This window comes from Antrostomus carolinensis, unplaced genomic scaffold (assembly GCF_000700745.2).
Source record: "Antrostomus carolinensis isolate BGI_N321 unplaced genomic scaffold, ASM70074v2 scaffold4645, whole genome shotgun sequence".
NCBI classification, from domain to species: Eukaryota; Metazoa; Chordata; class Aves; order Caprimulgiformes; family Caprimulgidae; genus Antrostomus; species Antrostomus carolinensis.
In genome coordinates this window covers 1824-20476 of record NW_010318279.1, presented here as the reverse complement: position 1 = coordinate 20476, position 18653 = coordinate 1824, and the positions used below count along the sequence as shown (strand labels likewise).

General features: G+C 43.4%; 1 protein-coding gene across 1 annotated transcript in view; it reads left to right on the top strand.

The window, feature by feature from the left end:
- The window catches only part of A2M (alpha-2-macroglobulin), a gene marked incomplete at its 3' end in the record, with an annotated part of 20982 nt that extends 2562 nt beyond the window's left edge, over positions 1-18420 (top strand). The window contains exons 3-22 of the mRNA XM_010168821.2: positions 215-338; positions 1059-1173; positions 1303-1412; positions 2082-2243; positions 2517-2744; positions 4435-4498; positions 5596-5738; positions 6075-6224; positions 6440-6610; positions 7341-7440; positions 8266-8392; positions 8670-8898; positions 10206-10332; positions 12318-12439; positions 15012-15063; positions 15702-15785; positions 15914-16090; positions 17273-17357; positions 17898-18054; positions 18312-18420. Coding sequence (XP_010167123.2) covers positions 215-338; positions 1059-1173; positions 1303-1412; positions 2082-2243; positions 2517-2744; positions 4435-4498; positions 5596-5738; positions 6075-6224; positions 6440-6610; positions 7341-7440; positions 8266-8392; positions 8670-8898; positions 10206-10332; positions 12318-12439; positions 15012-15063; positions 15702-15785; positions 15914-16090; positions 17273-17357; positions 17898-18054; positions 18312-18420 — 2636 coding nt within the window. The remainder of the gene's footprint in view (positions 1-214; positions 339-1058; positions 1174-1302; positions 1413-2081; positions 2244-2516; positions 2745-4434; positions 4499-5595; positions 5739-6074; positions 6225-6439; positions 6611-7340; positions 7441-8265; positions 8393-8669; positions 8899-10205; positions 10333-12317; positions 12440-15011; positions 15064-15701; positions 15786-15913; positions 16091-17272; positions 17358-17897; positions 18055-18311) is intronic.
- Positions 18421-18653: the final 233 nt, after the last annotated feature.

Here is an 18653-nt window from a genome sequence, read left to right as displayed (position 1 = left end):
GAGGCCTCCCACCTAGAGCAGATTCTAATGAAGAATTTCACCATGGAAATGGTGGAAAAATAATCATGAGAATCATTAAAATACCAGATTAGTCAATCTTTAAGAAGAAATATTAGGAAGTCATCCACAGAGGTCTTTAAGGAGATGTGTCTGAGTGTGACTCTGACTGATTTTCTCATCATCTAATATACTGTTTAACACTTTGTGATTATAGGTACACCTATGGGAAACCTGTTCCTGGTTTGGTGAATGTCCAAGTGTGCCGGAAATTTTCCCATTCTGCTTCAAATTGTTATGGAAAAGAAGCAGAAGCTGTGTGTGAAGAATTCACTAGGCAGGTGAGTCCCAAGATTAAAATGCGGGAGTCTTTCTTATGGGTAATAGGCAATGTTGTCTAAAGGAGGCCAAATCTGCCATTGTTGGGAGACAGTAGGACATCAGAGAGAGCACTCTGAGGAAAAGCAGATGTTCTCAGAGGAAGGTATTCTTGTGAGGTGGGTCATTAAACTGGAAATAGAACTGATGAAGAAAACCCCATGGCTAGAATCTTGACCCCATTGAAATTAATGATGAATCTCCAGTTAGCAGCTGTGAGGTTCTTGCTGTTGATCCCCAAACTGAGAAAAGCATCTGTCAGAGAATTTTGTAACTGTGGGAGGGAATGGTAGGGAGAAAAGAGCAAAGAAGAAGAAGAGAAAACAAGAAGGTGGTGTTGTATATGGGTTAAACACAGCGTAAAGAGAAAAGGCAAGAAGGAAAAGAGTGAAGAAAACAGAATAAGCAGGAATTAAAACAGAACAAAGGTAGGAGGGAGTTAACAAGGAAACCAGTGTGTGCCTTGGAGAACTGAGTGTCAAGAACCTGACAGAACATGTGTGGATGAAACACCAAGAAACAGAACTTGTAAACAAGTTCTGGTCTTGGAGACAACCCTAGAACATAAGATCGGGATTTGGTGACAGAAGTTAAGCATGTTGGGTTTGGGGTATCTATTCCTGTCCTGCAAGGCATCAAGTCAGTTCAAAGAATTCCAATTTTCTCTCCAATTCCCTGCTCAGGCAGATGCTCGTGGATGTGTTTCTGGTGTAGTAAGGACCAAGATATTTCAGCTCCAGCGCAGGGGATATGAGATGAGCATTGATGTACAAGGCAAGATCACAGAAGACGGCACAGGTATGTATCACATGGAGATGGCAAAGTGATGGGCAACAGGAGTGCCTGGCAAAGATGAGGAAAGTGGAGTGATGTGTCTAGAAACGCTGCCACTCATTAATAATTCTTCTTTACTGTGCTCTCTCTCAGGAATAGAGATGACTGGAACAGGCTCCTGTGGAATCACATCCATCATGAGCAAAATCAGCTTTGACCTGCTGGATTCTCAGTACAGACCAGGGATCCCACTCTTTGGGAGGGTAAGGAACTTCTGAGAATAACATCAGGGAGCAGCAAGTGTAGGCTATTCCACAAGGGAACATTATCCAAGTGCAAAGGGTGTCCACAACACAGGTAAGTGTAGTGACCTCATCAACAAGGGCACAGTCCCACAGTACCCAACCAGACTGAGCAGAGCAGGAGTAGTGACAGTAAGAGGTTCCACCAACAGTCCAACAATCACCAGACAATGTGAGGTGATGAGTCAGAGCTGAGCTTAACCAAGGGAGTCCAGTTAACCAGATGAGAACAGCAGGGGAAAGAGCTGGGCATAGGTCTACCTCCAGTGTAGCTTTAACCAAGGACTGGGGCAAGGCACAAGCCTGAACTTAGAGTTCCTGAACCAAGAGGCAGATGATATGTGATGGAGGTCCCTGGTGAAGCTGGATAGGGGGAATTAAAACCTATTGAGGAACTTAAGGCTCTGACAGATAATTTCCCTGGGCCAATCAGATTGTTTTTCTGAGATTTTTCTCAGTTGCTACCTCGGATAACTTGGGACTCTCCACACACATTTCCACATGCACATCTTTTGTTCTCTGTAAGCAACGTCCTGCCTGGCAAGGAGGAAAAGAGGGAAGAGGCTTTAAGACTCAGGAATTGTTTTCTGTTTCTAGTCTAAAACCTGCAGTTTGTTTTTGCTCTGTTAGGTGAAACTGGTTGATGGCACTGATGCTCCAATTGCCAATGAAACCATCATGATTTCTGTGGATGGAGACAGATACCGAGGGAATTACACTACAGATGAGCAGGGACAGTCCTGGTTTTCCATAGACACTACCACCTTCACGCAAGCCTCCCTGGAAATCCGAGTGAGTGGCAGAGACAGGGCAGAGGCAATGGGGTGAGCCTCTGTCTTTCTGATCTGCAGGGGAAATATCTATCCATGGGCTATCAGTCTTTCTGCCAACCAGAAGATAAAACCAGTTTCTTGGCAGGTCACCTCTTCTCTGTGTCTTCTGTGCATGTTTTCTACCTCCTTCTAAGAGTGGGAAATATAGAACATACCCAGTTTTTCTGTGGACTTTCATGTGATTTGTTACCTGGTTTTGGTCAGCTGTGAACTTTTTATTCTTCTTTATCAGGCTGATCATAAACCCGAACTGAACTGTTATGACAGCGACTGGATCACACCTTCATATGAGCATGCCATGCGTAGAATAAGTCGGTTTTACTCTCCCAGTAAGAGTTTCCTCAAAATTGAGCCAAAGCCTGAGACATTAAGTTGTGGCTCCTCCACAGAGATCCAGGTGCACTATATCTTCACACCAGAGGCCATGGGAGAGGAGAAGAAAATTGTCATTTACTATTTGGTAAGAATTATTTGTGGTGACTTTGATCTATGACCCCAGAGGGCACTGTGGCACATATAGTTACCTTGCATGATGAGCAACCACCACACTGCTACATGGTCAGTCCTTAGCCAGTCATGAGAGAGAGAGCTTGAAACTGAAACTGCGGCGTGTGGCAGCTGGGTGAAAACAAATTTCCATAATGTTTCTCATGTTGTCTTCTGTGTGCAGACATGGGTAGGGTGCACATCTTTTATTAAGAACAAAAGAGAAAGAAAACGTTGATGGAGAGAGCATTGTCTTATGTGCAGCCATCCAAGACTCTCATTTCATAATACTCCACTCCCAGTCTCCCCCAATCCAAATTCTGGTTCATATAGAGTCACAGCTCAGAAACCAGCATCCTACAACATGAAGATTAAAGATGAGGAGGAAAGCAGCGTCCTACTCAGTTTTGTCCTTTGGTAGTCATCTGACCACTGAAAAATAAAGCAATGCCTCTACAGCACCAGTAAGCTTAGAGCTTAGGTGGAATATCAGGCAATGATGGAAAGTTTGGGATACCACGGTGAGAGGAACAGACTATAACATGTTGGCATTGAGAACTGATTCAATCTGGGGGGCAGAGAAGACAAATTAATTCATCTGTGACTAAAAAATGATCTATCAGTTCTGCTTGGGAGAACAGGAAGAATCAGACGCATATTCAGATAGAACTTCTTTCCCTCTAAATTTGTTTTTCTGGTTTTCTCATTTCGTGACACTAGCAGAAGAGATGAGAGTAGCCTTGGAGAGCTAAAATAGATCAGTGAAACAGACCCTCCTGTTCTGATGGATTGTACAGAACATCGGGGGAACTTACTTAGACTGAGATTACAAAAAAGAGGTAGAGATAGTCCAGGTGCTTATTTCCAGGCACCTGGTAGAGATATCCAGGTTCTTGGTAGAGATGTCCAGGTGCTTATTTTCAAGACTGCTAACAATAAATTGAAGCACGAGATTCCTGTTTATCCCAGTAGCCTGGGAGAACTGGTCTTAAGTATATACATACAGCAGGTAAACAAACAGTGAGGGAACTTACATTTCTATAGGTGTGGATCCCACACCTTGGAATTAAAATATGGTGCTGTGGAATAGATATCCTACAGGGAAAGTAGTTGTATAAAGGGCATTTTTGGTTACGAAAAAGGAAACTTTTTCTAGAAATGAGGGAATTACAGCTCGCATTCAGGCTGTTGCTTACTGCCTGACTTCATGTACCTTATCCAAGCTCTTCTTATTTACAGCCTGTGCTCTTTTATTCCAACTCTATGTGAGTTACGAAACTAATCCTGATTATTTTTTTCTCCAGACTGTTTCACAATGCTACTGAGAGTGGAGTGAGGAGAACTTTTGCTCATCAATCTGTTCCAAACTGTTCCAAACGTGCATATGTCCCTCAAAACTTTTCTGTGCTCAGAGGCAAAGTGCATTTGAACTTGATCTATATATAGAATAAGTACAAAAGGGAAGCCAGGTCTGACCAGTGATGAAACATTGGTCCAAAGACACAGTAAATTCCTGTCTGGCACTTGCTTAATATCTTCTTGGTTTTGCTCACGGCTGGCAGTGCTATTCACACTCACACCCTCCAGTTAACCCAGTGAACATTCATTCTCCTTCCCTTCAACACCAGTAGCAGCAATTAAAGGAAGGTTTCTTTGTCACGCAGGTGATGGCCAAGGGAGACATTATGTTAGCAGACACCCATGATCTGACTGTGAATCCTGGAGATGGTGAGAACTATGCATTTTTAGCGTCTCTAATGGTAATATGGGGACAGGGGGAATGTAGAGAAATTATTTCCATTCAAACATTTAAGGTTTGAATTGAAATGTGTTTTCAAAATTAAATATTATTAAATGAAATGGCTTGGGTTAGTTTTGTTTTCTCAGATTTGAGATGGAGATGAGATGTGAGGAAGAAATTCTTTGGTGTGAGGGTGGTCAGACACTGGCCCAGGTTGGGCAGAGAAGCTGTGGATGCTCCTCCCTGGAAGTGTTGAAGGCCAGGTTGGATAAGGCTTTGAGCAACCTGGTCTAGTGGAAGGTGTCCCTGCTGATGGCAGGGGGGTTGGGACTGGATGAGCTTTAAGGTCCCTTCCAACTCAAATCATTCTATGGTTCTAAGAGACCAGGGAGACATTTTGGAAGTCTATGAGAAGGAGTTGCACTGCAGCGGGTATAAACTGTATATGGAATTAAAAGATCTTGTGTGCTCCATGTTCATAGGAAGTTCTGCATCCTCTCTAGTAGTACTAACGCTCTGGTTCATAACAAGAGATTTTCTGTCATTGCCTTTGTTCAGATTGTGAGGTGAAGCTCAGGCCTAGGAAGAGCCTTTCAACATAGAGGGGCAATTTCCACTGTAGTTGCAGCAATAGCTTGGTGTTCCAGCTAAATGGTTGCTTAGCAGTAACTTGGCAAAGTTATTCTTTCAACCACTCTGCAATCTTGACTGCTGCCACCCCTTACAACAGTCCCTTATTTCTATGGTTTTTCCCTCATGTATTTTTTTTGTAGACTGCAGAAGATCTTCGAGCTGGAGGAAGAAAGGGGTTGGGAACATCAAAAAATTATGCCAAATGTTAACTGGGGAGAATCTAGAAGACATGTTGAGGCCCACCAAACTCATCTCATTTGGCTATTACATGATCACTGTTTGAATGCAGGTGTCTTCAGCAACAGCCATAGACTTCAGTCATGTATCAGTATTCCTGCCTCTGCTAACAAAAAGTGTTCAGCATGACTGAATGTGACCTTTTTATCTGAGGAAGGCAAATGCATATACTGGAACTTCTTGCATGTTGCTTAGCCTTCTTTCTCTCTGTTAGATTATGGGACATTTCAGTTGACCTTCCCTGTTGAGTCAGCAATTGCTCCCCTGGCACGGATGCTTGTGTATACCACTTCACCCAGTGGGGAAGTCATCGCCAGTTCAGCAGATTTCCAGGTTGAAAGTTGCCTCCCCAATAAAGTGAGTATAAGTCAGGTTTGATGCAACTCATGTTTAGTTATCAGTTCTAGAATGGAGTCAAAATTCACAATGGGTTTACGAAATGGTCTGACCAGTTATTGACTGAGGATTAGTGACTGAAAATCCAGAAGTTACAACACTGTAACCATAAAAACTGAAGCAAGGCAGAATAAGAAAGAGAATCAGTGGCATTATTAATTACATTGATCAAAGCTGAATATATTATATTAGAAGAGCTGCAAGGCACTAGCAGAGCTCAGTTGACAAGGCTAGATGCTTCAACATAGCAGCATGAACAGGAAAAGTGACTGCTTTAACTTCCTTTTCGGGTTGCAGGTCAGACTGAATTTTGAACCCAAGGAAGGTCTTCCTGCCTCCAACACACGCTTGCAACTCCATGCCTCACCAAGGTCCCTGTGTGCCCTCCGTGCTGTGGACAAAAGCGTTCTCCTCATGAAACCTGAAGATGAGCTCTCTCCCAGCTCTGTAAGTCTTGGTTCCTTCTGGTAATGAGCAAGTACAACAACAAACCATTCCTTCAATTACAATTAACACCATCATGGACACAGGGCCATGGATTTTTATAGCTGCATTCACTACAGTTGTTTTTTAGAAGTTGGCTTTTATCAAAGGAGTGTTAACTAGTGTCTATGTTCCTGTAAGTGCTGACCTGACACATTTTTCCCTGGTCGTTTCCCCAGGTGTATGATCTTCTCCCACTGAAGGAAATCCGAGGTTATAGCTTCAAGGACTACTACCTGGAAGAAGACAACGTAAACCCTTGTGTGTCACTTGACAACATATTATTAAATGGATTCGTCTACATACCCATTTCTCCTGATGGTGAAGGGGATGCCTATGACATTCTCAAAGTAAGCTCCAGCCTTTTGTTTTAATTTGTTAATCCATTTTGGAATACAATCTCCTCTCCTCTTCCCTCCCCGTCCTGAGAGGTTTTTTTAAGTGAGCTTTGGTTTGAGCTTGCTCATTTTTGTATGCAAATCAACAACCAGGCCCAGGCCCTGCATCTCTGTAGCCCATCGTTGGTACCTGAGTGCTTCTCTGAACCATGAAACTTTGAAGAGTCTTCTCACTGCTAGTAGAGATATCCATGAATGGCATCAAGTATGAAAACAGTCCTGAGATGTGACCCCTGGTACCATAATATTATAAACCCTTTCTCATTTGTGCATGTTCTCTCTCTATCTGGTATAGACAGGTCTTTAATAAAGTGCCAGTTACTTTGATAACCCACAAACACACCTATACCCTCTAAAGAGTCTTGCACAAAATGTTTTGTGTACCCTTAATCTAATGCTTTTCACACATGTAATTTTTACCCAGGTAGGTGTCCCCAAGGTAAACCTGTGGCCTTATCTTTCCATCTGATCATGCCAAGATTTAGCCCTTCTATGAGTATAACATGATAAAGCCTCAACATCTGGGTTGAACCAGTCTATCTGGCACTTATATACAAGCCTTTTTTATTCTGATCAATAGCACACATAAGTATGTAAGTATCTCCTTTTGACATACCAGAAATAGTTTCTTTTCAGAACTGTGTTTGCATAATTTTTGCTCTTCTTTTTCTTTCTTTACTAGGAATTGGGCTTAAAAGTCTTCACTAGCAGCAAGATCCATAAGCCTGAAATCTGCCAGGATTACTCAGGACATATGATGGAAAGGAGTTACAGTAGTTCTAGTAAGAATACATGCTTCATTTTACCTCTCACACAACTACCTAACATTTGCCACCTTGCTTCTTACCTTCTCTCTACTTCTTTGAATATTAATTACACCAGGCAGACTGCATTCTCTTGTCAACTCGCAGCTTTCTATGATTCTATGATAGCTTCTAGCCTTCTGTTCACAACAGATCAGATCTTTGGTTTTGAAATAAAGGATTTGTCTTTGGAGCATGGCCTGAGCCAGTTGGCTGTTTTGAGAAGATGTAAAGTCTTCTAAGTCTGATGGAAAGCCTTTCATAAAAGTCAACACTATGCAACACTGTGAGAAAGCATCTCCCTGTTCTGGAACTGAATGGCCAGAGATGTAAAGACCCATATTCACCTGAAAAGAATCTTAGATGGAGGAGGGGAGGGCTAAATGTGGCTTCTGTTTCTGGTCATGTATAAACATAATCAATTCTTCAACCAAATTGAATAAATTCTGTGCAACTGTAATATCTGGAGGCAGTAAGTTCCACATTTAACTCTGTGTTGCAATAGAAATGTACCCTCAATAACATTGTCATATATGGCTCTTTTGGCACTTCTGGGTTTGCTGGCAACGGGGGAAGAATGCTCAGCCCCATCCAATCTCTGTAAGAAGAGGAAGGAACATTAGAAAAAAATGAAATATTGAGATGACAACAGAGAAATACAGTGGCCAAGGTTTCAAAGCTGTTCTTTCAATTTTAAAATTTTAGTTAAGTATAACCACTACATGGAACTAAATTATCCTCCTGATTTAGAATGGAGTTTGACATGTCTTCTTCTTTCTTCCTGTCCTTGAACAACTTTGCTAGTCACTGCATTGAATATGCTTGAAGATTTGGACTATGAAATGACAGAAACTTTGGTTGCTGGCCATCCTGTGGAGACTGTTCGGAAGTACTTCCCTGAGACATGGATCTGGGACATAGTTCCTGTGAAGTAAGTGTTTATGGGAATGTAGAGTGTGGTCACTGGGGCAAAACCTCAGAAAATATTTAAGCCATAATGGAAGTATCAGTGACCTTGAAAAATCCCTCTGTCTACTAGGAGTAGCCCTCTCACTAAGTATAGGATGTTTTGGGGAGACATGCAAAAGCCAGTGTCCATATCCCAACTGGTCAGGAGTTTGATGTCAGCAGGTGTTTTTCAGTAGGCTGAGAAAAACACAAATGATCACTAGAATGTAACTGAAATTTTGTTCTCCTTTCCTCACCAGCTCTGAGGGAAAAGCTGATCTAGATGTGACCATCCCTGACACCATCACCGAGTGGAAAGCCAATGCCTTCTGCACTTCGGCAGACAGGGGCTTTGGCCTGTCCCCAACAGTGTCCCTCAGAGCCTTCCAGCCCTTCTTTGTAGAGCTCACCCTGCCCTACTCTGTGGTGCGTGGTGAGTCCTTCACGCTGAAAGCCACCGTCTTCAACTACCTGACTGCCTGCATCAGGGTAAGAGACATTCAGAACTTTGCTCAGTCTGACAGATTAGGGAAGGCTACCATGGACCACTTAGAACATGGTTTCCCAAGCCAGATGATGGATCTCTGACTATAATTTCATATAGGTGTGCGTATGTAGGAATTCTTGGTCTATTTAATGAAGGGGGAATATGGTTTTCCGACAAACTTTTGAAAGCTGCATTTAATTCGTAACCTAAAGCTCTGCTGCTGAGGCCCTTGGCCTTGTCATCACAGATTTACGTCATTGTCCTATAGAAATATTAAACTTGGGTCATCCACAGCATCATGGAAACTCCAGGTCCTCCAGGGTGGATACCTGTGTTCAGCCTTTAGTCTCATCTCATATAAACCTCTCACAAGGTTATCATTCCAGATCTGCTGGAAGAGGGTAAAAAGGGTAGGTTTAGATTAGATATTAGGAAGAAATTCTTCACTGTGAGGGTGGTCAGACAATGGAACAGGTTGCCCAGAGAAGCTGTGGATGCCCCCTCCCTGGAAGTGTTCAAGGCCAGGTTGGATGAGGCTTTGAGCAACCTGGTCTAGTGGAAGGTGTCCCTGCTGATGGCAGGGGGGTTGGGGCTGGATGAGCTTTAAGGTCCCTTCCAACCCAAACCAGTTTGGGATTCTATGACTCTATTCTATGATTTATTTCACCTGTCCCTAAGACACTGAACAGAGCTATATACCTTCACTATTCTCATCTGCATTCTTTCACTAACAGAAGAGACAAGAGAGAATTTGTGAGGTGATTTGAACAAAATCTCTATCACCTTTGCTCATTTTTTTTAATAAATACAGGGTTTTATTCTAAAAGGAATGAAGCTGAAACAAGGAGGAGCACTGATCCAGCCATTCCAATGCACTGTCATGTATTTCCCTGTCCCGTTTTGTTTCCTACTTTCAGGTTCCTTATTCTACCCTCCCTTGTTCCCTTACTAGCTTTCCCACTGCTAGTGTTTTACCTCTTCACCCAACTAGTCATGAGGGATGTCTTTAAATCATGGCTAAGTTTGAAGTCATTGCTTTGCCTTTACTCACACAACTTGTCCATGCTCTCCATTTTCCCAGAACCAATTTCCTTTCCAAAGATACACATCCTGTTCTCTCCACTTACCTCCCCAACCACTTACAGTTGTACACATCTCTCTCTTTCCCCGCTTTATCACTCAGTTCTTGCTCCACAATGTCCATAAGGTTCTCAGTCCCACCATATAACCAGCTCCATTACCCATTTCCATGTCTCCACTAACCCCAGCTTCTCCACAGTTCCATGACACCTCTCTGTACAACCGGCAGGTCAGCGTGTCTCTGGCTGAATCTACTCATTTCCTGGCTGCACCAGTGGAGAACCAGGAAGAATCCCACTGCGTCTGCGTGAATGAAAGGAAAACTGTGGCTTGGGCAGTAACACCAAGATCTCTAGGTAAGAGGCCAGACAACAAGAAAATACTGGGATCAGAATCTGTAGCTGACACCATGTCCCTCAGCACTATGTCTAGACGACTCTTCAATCCCTCCAGGGATGGGGACTCCACCACTGCCCTGGGCAACCCCTTCCAATGCCTGAGAACCCTTTAAGAAAAGAAATTCTTCCTCACATCCAATCTCAACTGCCCTTGGCACAACTTGAGGGCATTTCTTGGTGGACTTGTTTCTGTTTAGATCTAATTTCATGGTCATCTGATGATATAAACTGTAAAACAGATCTTTGACATATGGCCATTTATCATAAAATCATAGAATTGCTTGTTTAGAAAAGACCTTTGAGATCGTGGAATCCAACTGTACCTGTCCACTACTAAACCATATCTCTGAGCACCCCATCTACCCATCTTCTACATACCTCCAGGGATGGTGACAACCATTTCCCTTCATAGCCCATTTCAGTGCCTGAGAACCCTTTCAGGAAATAAATTTTTCCTCAAATCCAATCTAAACCTCCCCTGGTGCAACTTCAGGCCATTTCCTCTTGTCCTGTCACTTGGTCCTTGGTTGAACAGAACCACCCCCACCTCTCTACACCCTCCTTGCAGGGACTTGGACAGAGCCACAAGGTCTCCCCTCAGCCTCCTTTTCTCCGGGCTCAACAACCTCAGTTCCCTCAGCTGTCAACTCAGCACACTTGTGCTCCAGACTCCGACTCCATGATCTTAAAAGTCTTTTCCAATCTAGGCAATTCTGTGATTCTGTGACATCAGATCTTTGGTGTGAGGTGCTAGGTGACTCCAAATCTATCTGGAAGGATCTTGGTTATGCCAGAAGTGAGAAGTCCAACTCTGAGGCTGAGACACTACACTGGGGTGCAGTTTCTAGGTCCTAAACAAACTATTGTAGTGTTATGGGCCATTGTTTTCTTAACATTTGAATAGAAATCACAAATGCCCTTCATGCATGCAAAGCACTCGGACATTCCTATTGCCGAGCTGAGAATGTCTTAGCTTAATGTGACTGGGACTGAAATATTTTGATCAAAGCTTGCTGTCTCTGAAGCCTCCCAGAACAAACTGTTTGGAACTTGGGGATACTGGTGGATAAAAAATGGGACATGAGCCAGCAACGTGCGCTGGCAGCCCAGAGGCCAATAACCATGTCCTGGGCTGCACCCAGAGCAGCGTGGGCAGCAGGTCGAGGGAGGGGATTCTGCCCCTCTGCTCCGCTCTCCTGAGACCCCACCTGCAGTGCTGCCTCCAGTGCTGGGGCCCCCAGTACAAGAAAGACGTGGAGCTTTTAGAGCAAGTCCAAAGGAGAGCCACAGAAAATGGTCAGGGAAGAGGAACACCTCTCCTGTGAAGAAAAGCTGAGAGAGTTGGGAATGTTCAGCCTGAAGAAGGTTCTGGGGAGCCTTCACTGTGGATTTTCCACCTATAAAGAGGGCTCATAAGAAAGACAGAGAGACTTTTTACCAGGGTTTTTAGTGACAGGTCAAGAGGCAACAGTTTTAATCTGGAAAAGGGTAGGTTTAGATTGGACATAAGGAAGAATTTTTTTTATAATGAGGGTGGTGAGACACTGGCACAGGTTGCCCAGTGAAGCTGTGTATGTCCCATCACTGGAAGTGCTCGAGGTCAAGTTGAACAGAGCTTTGAGTAACCTGATCCAGGGAAAGATGTCCCCTATGGCAGGGGTGGGGTTGGACTAGATGATCTTCAAAGGTACCTTCCAAACCAAACCATTCTATGATTTACAAGACCTACCCCTCCACTACTTGTTTTACTAATGGACTAACATCTGCTCGGGTGGCTATCACAAAGGAGGTGGCCTGGAAGGCTGCAGCCGGATCAAGATAAAACACTATCTCGAGTTTAATTCTCCTCTTGGAAAAGCTTCTCTGTAACACACCAGAGAGTGTCCAACCCAAACGCAAACCCAGATTTTCCTGGTTTGGGCTGGCTGACCCGTTTCCTCCAGGGCAGGTGGAGTTCTCGGTGAGCACTGAGGCCCTGCAGAACCAGCAGCCCTGTGGGAACGCCATCGTGGAGACCCCTGAGAAAGGGAGGAAGGACACGGTCATCAGACAGCTGCTGGTGGAGGTATGTGGGCTGCTGAGTTTGGTGGTACAGAAAAATAAGAATAATAATTTCACGCTCCACAGCAACAGTCACTGTATGATGAAGGTTTTCTGGTGTAGCCATGATAGCAGCACTAATGGCTTGTGTGACTCCTATTCCGCACGCTTTTATAAAAGAAGCATTGATAAATCTCACCCAGGCCAAGAGAGCCCGTAACTCATAATGTTGCCATCTCATAGTAAGGACATTACATTACCTAGTGGGACAGAAATAATATGCCAGGTAATAACAACAGACACATCATCAGGGAGATAAACAAGAACTCCTTGGTTTTACCTGCAATAAATCACAGAGATCGGTTGTAAATGGAAGATTTGCCAGTAACCTTACGCATCTCCTCCAGTACATGGCCAGTATTCTGGAATATGGAATGGTCACCACAATCTACAAATATTCCCCCCAAAAATGACCATCATTTTTTTTTAATTGTTTTGCTCATACTCTTAAGAATGTTCAAAACACTATGAACTAATTTTTTTATTGTTGCATTCTTTTTTTTTTACATTTGTTTTTCTGAAGCCGTGTTTTGCAATGATAAAACCACAGCTTTTCCCATGATAAATAGCCAGTCATAAAATTAATCCACAAAGTAACCCATAGTGGGGTTGGAACTAGATGATCTGGGCTTAGAACTAGATGATCTTTAAGGTCCCTTCCAACCCTAACCATCCTATGATTCTATGATTAATATCAAACAAAGAGTACCAGCTTGTTGTATAGTGAAATCTATATCATACATCATAATATTGTCAATCTTATGCATGACAGGAAGGAATAATCATATTTAACAAAATTAAGTCAGGAGTAATATATGGCATTGCAACTCCTCCTTACATTGCAGAAATTCCAATTTTCAGTAAGGCAGAACTAGGATTCGTGTAATATGTAACATCAGAAAATGTTTTGCTAACCTGAATGTTAATGAGGAAACAACAATACTATCTGTTAGGGGTTTTTTATGTATATAATTTCACTTATTTGCAAGTGAATTTGATTGCATAGTTCATTTTGTATATCAGGGCACGAATAACTGTTTAACATTTCAGGAAAACTTCCTAATTTTATATGTGCCTTCAGGAATAAGACTTTATTCTTTGAAGATACTGGAAGATCAGAGTTGTAAAGTCATTTCTCCCAGATGACGGGGGAGTGAAAATAACTGAACAAGCATTAAAATTACTTTTGTCAGGGTGTCTGAGAGATTACTGGTCTTGTCCTGTTATTGTAATGAGGTAATTAATCTACAGCAAGCCCTGACTGGATAGAATGAGAGATTAGCATCCACGGCTGAACAATTAATGAGCAGGGGTGGAGCTGGGAGTGTGCCAGAGCCCATGGGGTGTCGTCTTGCCCCTCAGGAACCCAAGCCTTGCTGAGAGCTAGTTGGGAAACAGGATGGGGTTTTGGGTTGTTTTTTTTTTCCACTCAGGAATTTCTCAGCTGGAAAGGAAAACCTTTCAAATAGTTTATAGTTTGTATGTTTTAATTTCCTGATGGAATGTTCAAAATCAAGCAAAACAATGGACTTTTCATTTCATTGCAATTCAGAATGACATACCGAAACACACGAGAAGGTGCCTTTTCAAACAGAATCATTTGGCTCTGTCAGAGTTTATCCTAAAAGCTGTTTCTTTTTTTTTTCTTTTTTTCCCCCTACTCTTTTAATCTTTCCCTGTCTTTTCATACTGAAGAATGAGAACAATGTGTTTTAACTGTGTGAGAAAGTGAAGGTAATATCATTGTGGAAAAAAATTTTCAGCTGGCAAAAGTTGGGAACTAGTAATGAAGCAATGGGAACTCTCCTAATTGGAGGTTAAAAAAACTGATGTGAGGATCTCACTGAAATAAACTGTGACAAAATATGTTTTCTACTAAATATTTGACTCCTGAGTTTTATGTAGAATGTTTTTGACCAGCTCAACAGAAAACAGGGCTTATTTGCTGACTTCAAAAACTAGGATAGAGGTTTTTGAAGCAGAGGGATATAATCACCAGTTGACTGTGGCATATATTTAAATTTGGGGTGTTGTCATGCATCACGTGCGGGTGCATTGGAGTGCTCTAAAAGCTCTTGCATACATATCCTAGTGGTGTCCCAGGCACTTGGCCATCATCACAGTCTGAAGAGTTCTGCTAGACTGGGCCAAGGTGGGTCCACCTTGGGAGACAGGGCCCTGTGACTCTATTAACGCTGTTGGTGACATCATCTTGCATGTTATCTGCATCAGAACCTCTGAAGCTGCAGGGCCTCTCTCAGGAATAAGAAAGGAAATCACATGTATGAAATTCCATGTTTGTAATTAGCCTGTATGTTACAGTCCTCAACTATCCTCAGTTTAGCACACGGAGGAAAAAGCTTTGTAAGCAATTTCTAAAGACTTTTTGGTATACTGAAATAATAACCATAGGAAAATTTATGAGTATTTAATTTTCTTAGAGTCCCTTTTAGTTTCCCTCTTGATATTTCTTCCTTTTCTTTTTTGTTGTTGTTACTTACTCATTTTTTACTTTTTTTCTTGCTTTTTCCCCCAAGCCGGAAGGGACTGAGGTGGAAACTACCTACAACTCTGTGCTCTGTGCATCTGGTAAGAGCCTTTTCCTTTCTAAGACTTTCCTTGCTGAGGAAGAGACTAAAGACAAAGAGAGAAGACGAGGTGTGTGAATGCTCCGCTCTGAGAAGAAAAGTGTAGGGATCTGGTAAAATTGAACAAACTATATGTATGTCCAACTGGTAGTGAAACTGATTCTTCCTAAAGGAGAAGAGTTGAGGCTGTCATAGTCCCTTCAATCACAGAGGCAGAAGCATATCTCTTAGGAACCGAATCTGGACAGATCCCTGTAGGGAGAGAATATTTGGGAATTAATAGTTAAACATCTAATATCTTTCATGCAATGGGTGTAAAATCACAAAGCAGACTCTGCAGTGGGCCAGGTCTGCCCACCAAAACAGAAAAGGCCAGAAAAAATAGGCTGGAAAGTGTGTTTGTCAGTCAAGGCTAGCTGATAGTGTCACGTAGAAGCCTGTGACAGTCTGTGTGTGAGGGTACTGCAGGCCCAACACAACATTTGAAGGACGGGAAGCTTCCCCAAAATTACAGACAAAATGGATTTGTTGAAGGCAGGAAACCCCTGTGCAGCGGATGGTGCCTCACCCTCTTAGCTGCTACCCTTGCATGGAGATATATCTGGGATTGTAACCAAACTGATCTGTTTTTCATCCCAGAAAAGCCAATGTCGGAGCCAGTCTCCTTGGTTCTCCCAGAGGCTGTGGTGGATGGCTCAGCCAGAGCATATTTCTCAGTGCTGGGTAAGTGAAGCATTCCTTAACTGTCACATGATATTTTGAAACATTGCCACGTTTCTTCAGGCTGTGCTCAGTCTACTGGCAAGCCCTGACCTGTGCTAATTTACACTGGAAATTGTTCCATTCTCCAGGTGACATCATGGGCACTGCCATGCAGAACCTGCACCAGCTCCTCCAGATGCCCTTCGGCTGTGGGGAGCAGAACATGGTCCTGTTTGCACCCAACATCTACGTCCTGGACTATCTGAACAAGACAGGGCAGCTGAGTGAGGAGGTCAAATCCAAGGCCATCGGATACTTAGTGAGCGGTGAGCTGGGACACGGCTTTTGCTGCTTTGTTCATTCCTCCCCTTGGAAACTGGATAAGGACAGTATTATAGAACCATAGAATCGTTTGGTTGGAAAAGACCTTTGAGATCATCAAGTCTAACCATACCTGTCCACTACTAAACCAGATCTCTGAGCACCTCATCTACCTGGCTTTTAACTCCCTGCAGGGATGGAGACTCAACCACTTCTCTAGGTAGCCTGTTCCAATGCCTGAGAACCCTTTCACTGGCCACTGTCATGTATGATCTGGGGGAGGTTGTCCTGTTGCATTACGGGAACATGTGGTAGGTCAGGTGTGTATAATACAATATTCATAAGAGAAGGAATCACAGAATCATTAAGGTTGGAAAAGATCTCTAAGATCATCCAGTCCAACCGTCAAGTCATCACCACCATGCCCACTAACCCATGTCCCTGAGTGCTACATCTACACGTTTCTTGGCACTTAGTTGGAGGTGCAGGGTGAGAGGGGACACCACCCAAACAGGAACATAGAAAAAGTCCACAACTGGCAATAACTCAGAGTGTTCTCTCTGTACGAAAAGGGATATATGAAATACCTAAATCTCGCTGCAACCATTAATCATGGCAGCTGCTTATGTAGATCACGGACCTTCCTTAGGATTAAGACCTAGAAAGTGTCACTCACCTTCAACTAGGACAGAATTTTAACTCACTAGCTACGATATGTTGGCAGACATAACACCAATCCATACAGACATGGTAGGTCTCTGCTGAATAACGAGGGACTGGTTTTACTCAGTTATTTCGCAGAAAAATTTCACTTCCTCCAATGAAAATGATCCTGTTTCCTGCATGGGTCCTGTGCTGGGCTCACCTTTGTATTCAGTTCTCTGGGAACCATTTTCCCATTCGTCTCAGGTCTGGGATACATTTACTTCTCCTCATCAAGTCTAGGGCAGAGAGTGGCTATGACTGTAGATATCCAGTTTCCAGGTGTTTTCCAAGAAAAGAAGAGCACAAGGATGGAGGTACTTGGAGCTGTAGCTTTGCCTGAACCTCCATTGTGACACTGACCAGTAGCTCACACTTGTGCCATATGAAGGGAGACACTGTGTCCCATGTCTGCTGCATCTCCTTGGCATGACTCCTTGCAAAGTACTATGACAACTAAAATATTCATCCACTCTCTATTTCAGGGTATCAAAGGCAATTGAACTACAAACACTGGGATGGTTCTTACAGCACCTTTGGGCCCCGTTATGGGCAAGTTGGGAATACCTGGTAAGAATTCAGCACCACTGGCTTTTCATTTCTCTTTTTCATGCTCTCCTTTTCCTCAGTGTTCTCTTCTGCTTGATCATTGTGGAGGTTGAAATGGAGATGAAATTATAATCCTGGCATCATAGGATAATCATGTGGGATAATGGAGAGGGAAGGATGCTAAGGGAGATGCCTTTTAGGTTTACAGTGCTGCACTGCTAGCTACTTACCTTCCCTGACACCCTTGTTTAGCTCAAGTGAGGGTGACCTGCAGGATGCCCTTAGCTAATTCTTGTTAGCAGAAGATGCTGATGAAACCTCAGAGTGCCGCTGCCCACCTAGAGGCAGCCCTCAGGGCTGTGAATGACAGGCTCCACGTACCATTGGTACCTATCTCACTGAGTCTCTAAGCTAGCAAAGTTTCTAACCAGACCCCTGTGATCCAGTCCTGTAGCCTCTACTGCTTTCCTCCAGAACAGTGATGTCCACATGGGCCCTCTGCCTTGTGATGATGGATACAAGACCTGCTCAGGATGCCTCAGTTCCCTCTGTCCCTTTCAGGCTCACAGCCTTTGTCCTCAAGTCCTTTGCCCAGGCCCGGCCTCACATCTTCATAGATGAGAAGCACATCCAGGATGCTTTGGTCTGGCTCACTCAAAAGCAGAAGGAGAACGGCTGTTTCCGCAGTTCTGGGACACTCCTGAACAACGCCATGAAGGTAATGTGGCTCCACATAGGTTTTGTCAGGCTGGAACTTGACCATAAGTCAGATGGGACCAACAGAGCTATTGGGGATTGGGGAGGAGGGAGAGTTAAATACGTGAGTTGTCACAGAAGCAGGAAGAAGCCAACAGCAGCTTCTGAAGGACTTAGTATAAGAAGGAAGATAGGAAGAATTTGTCCCTGCAGGATGTAGATAGGGAGAAGCCAGTGGTGTTGTGTGGGATCAACATCTACTTTTGTGGTTCCCCGCAGGGTGGAGTGAATGACGAGATCACGCTGACAGCCTACATCACTATCGCATTGCTGGAGATTCCTCTGCCTGTAACCGTACGTGTCCGCACCCCAATCTCAGCCACCCATGGTACCAACCTGCCCTAGTAGTGACTCCCCAGATTATCAAGTCCCTTTACCTTTTGAAAGAAGAAATCCTCTCTGAATATTCTTTCCATTCAAGCCTAGACCAGAATAACACTTTTCCTCCATTTTCCTCCCTTGTCCAATCCTGTCTTCCATATACACATTCCACTTAATCTTTCGCTCAATTCTCTTATGGAGAATCATGCTTTTGCTCAGAATACAGCTTCAGTTAACAGT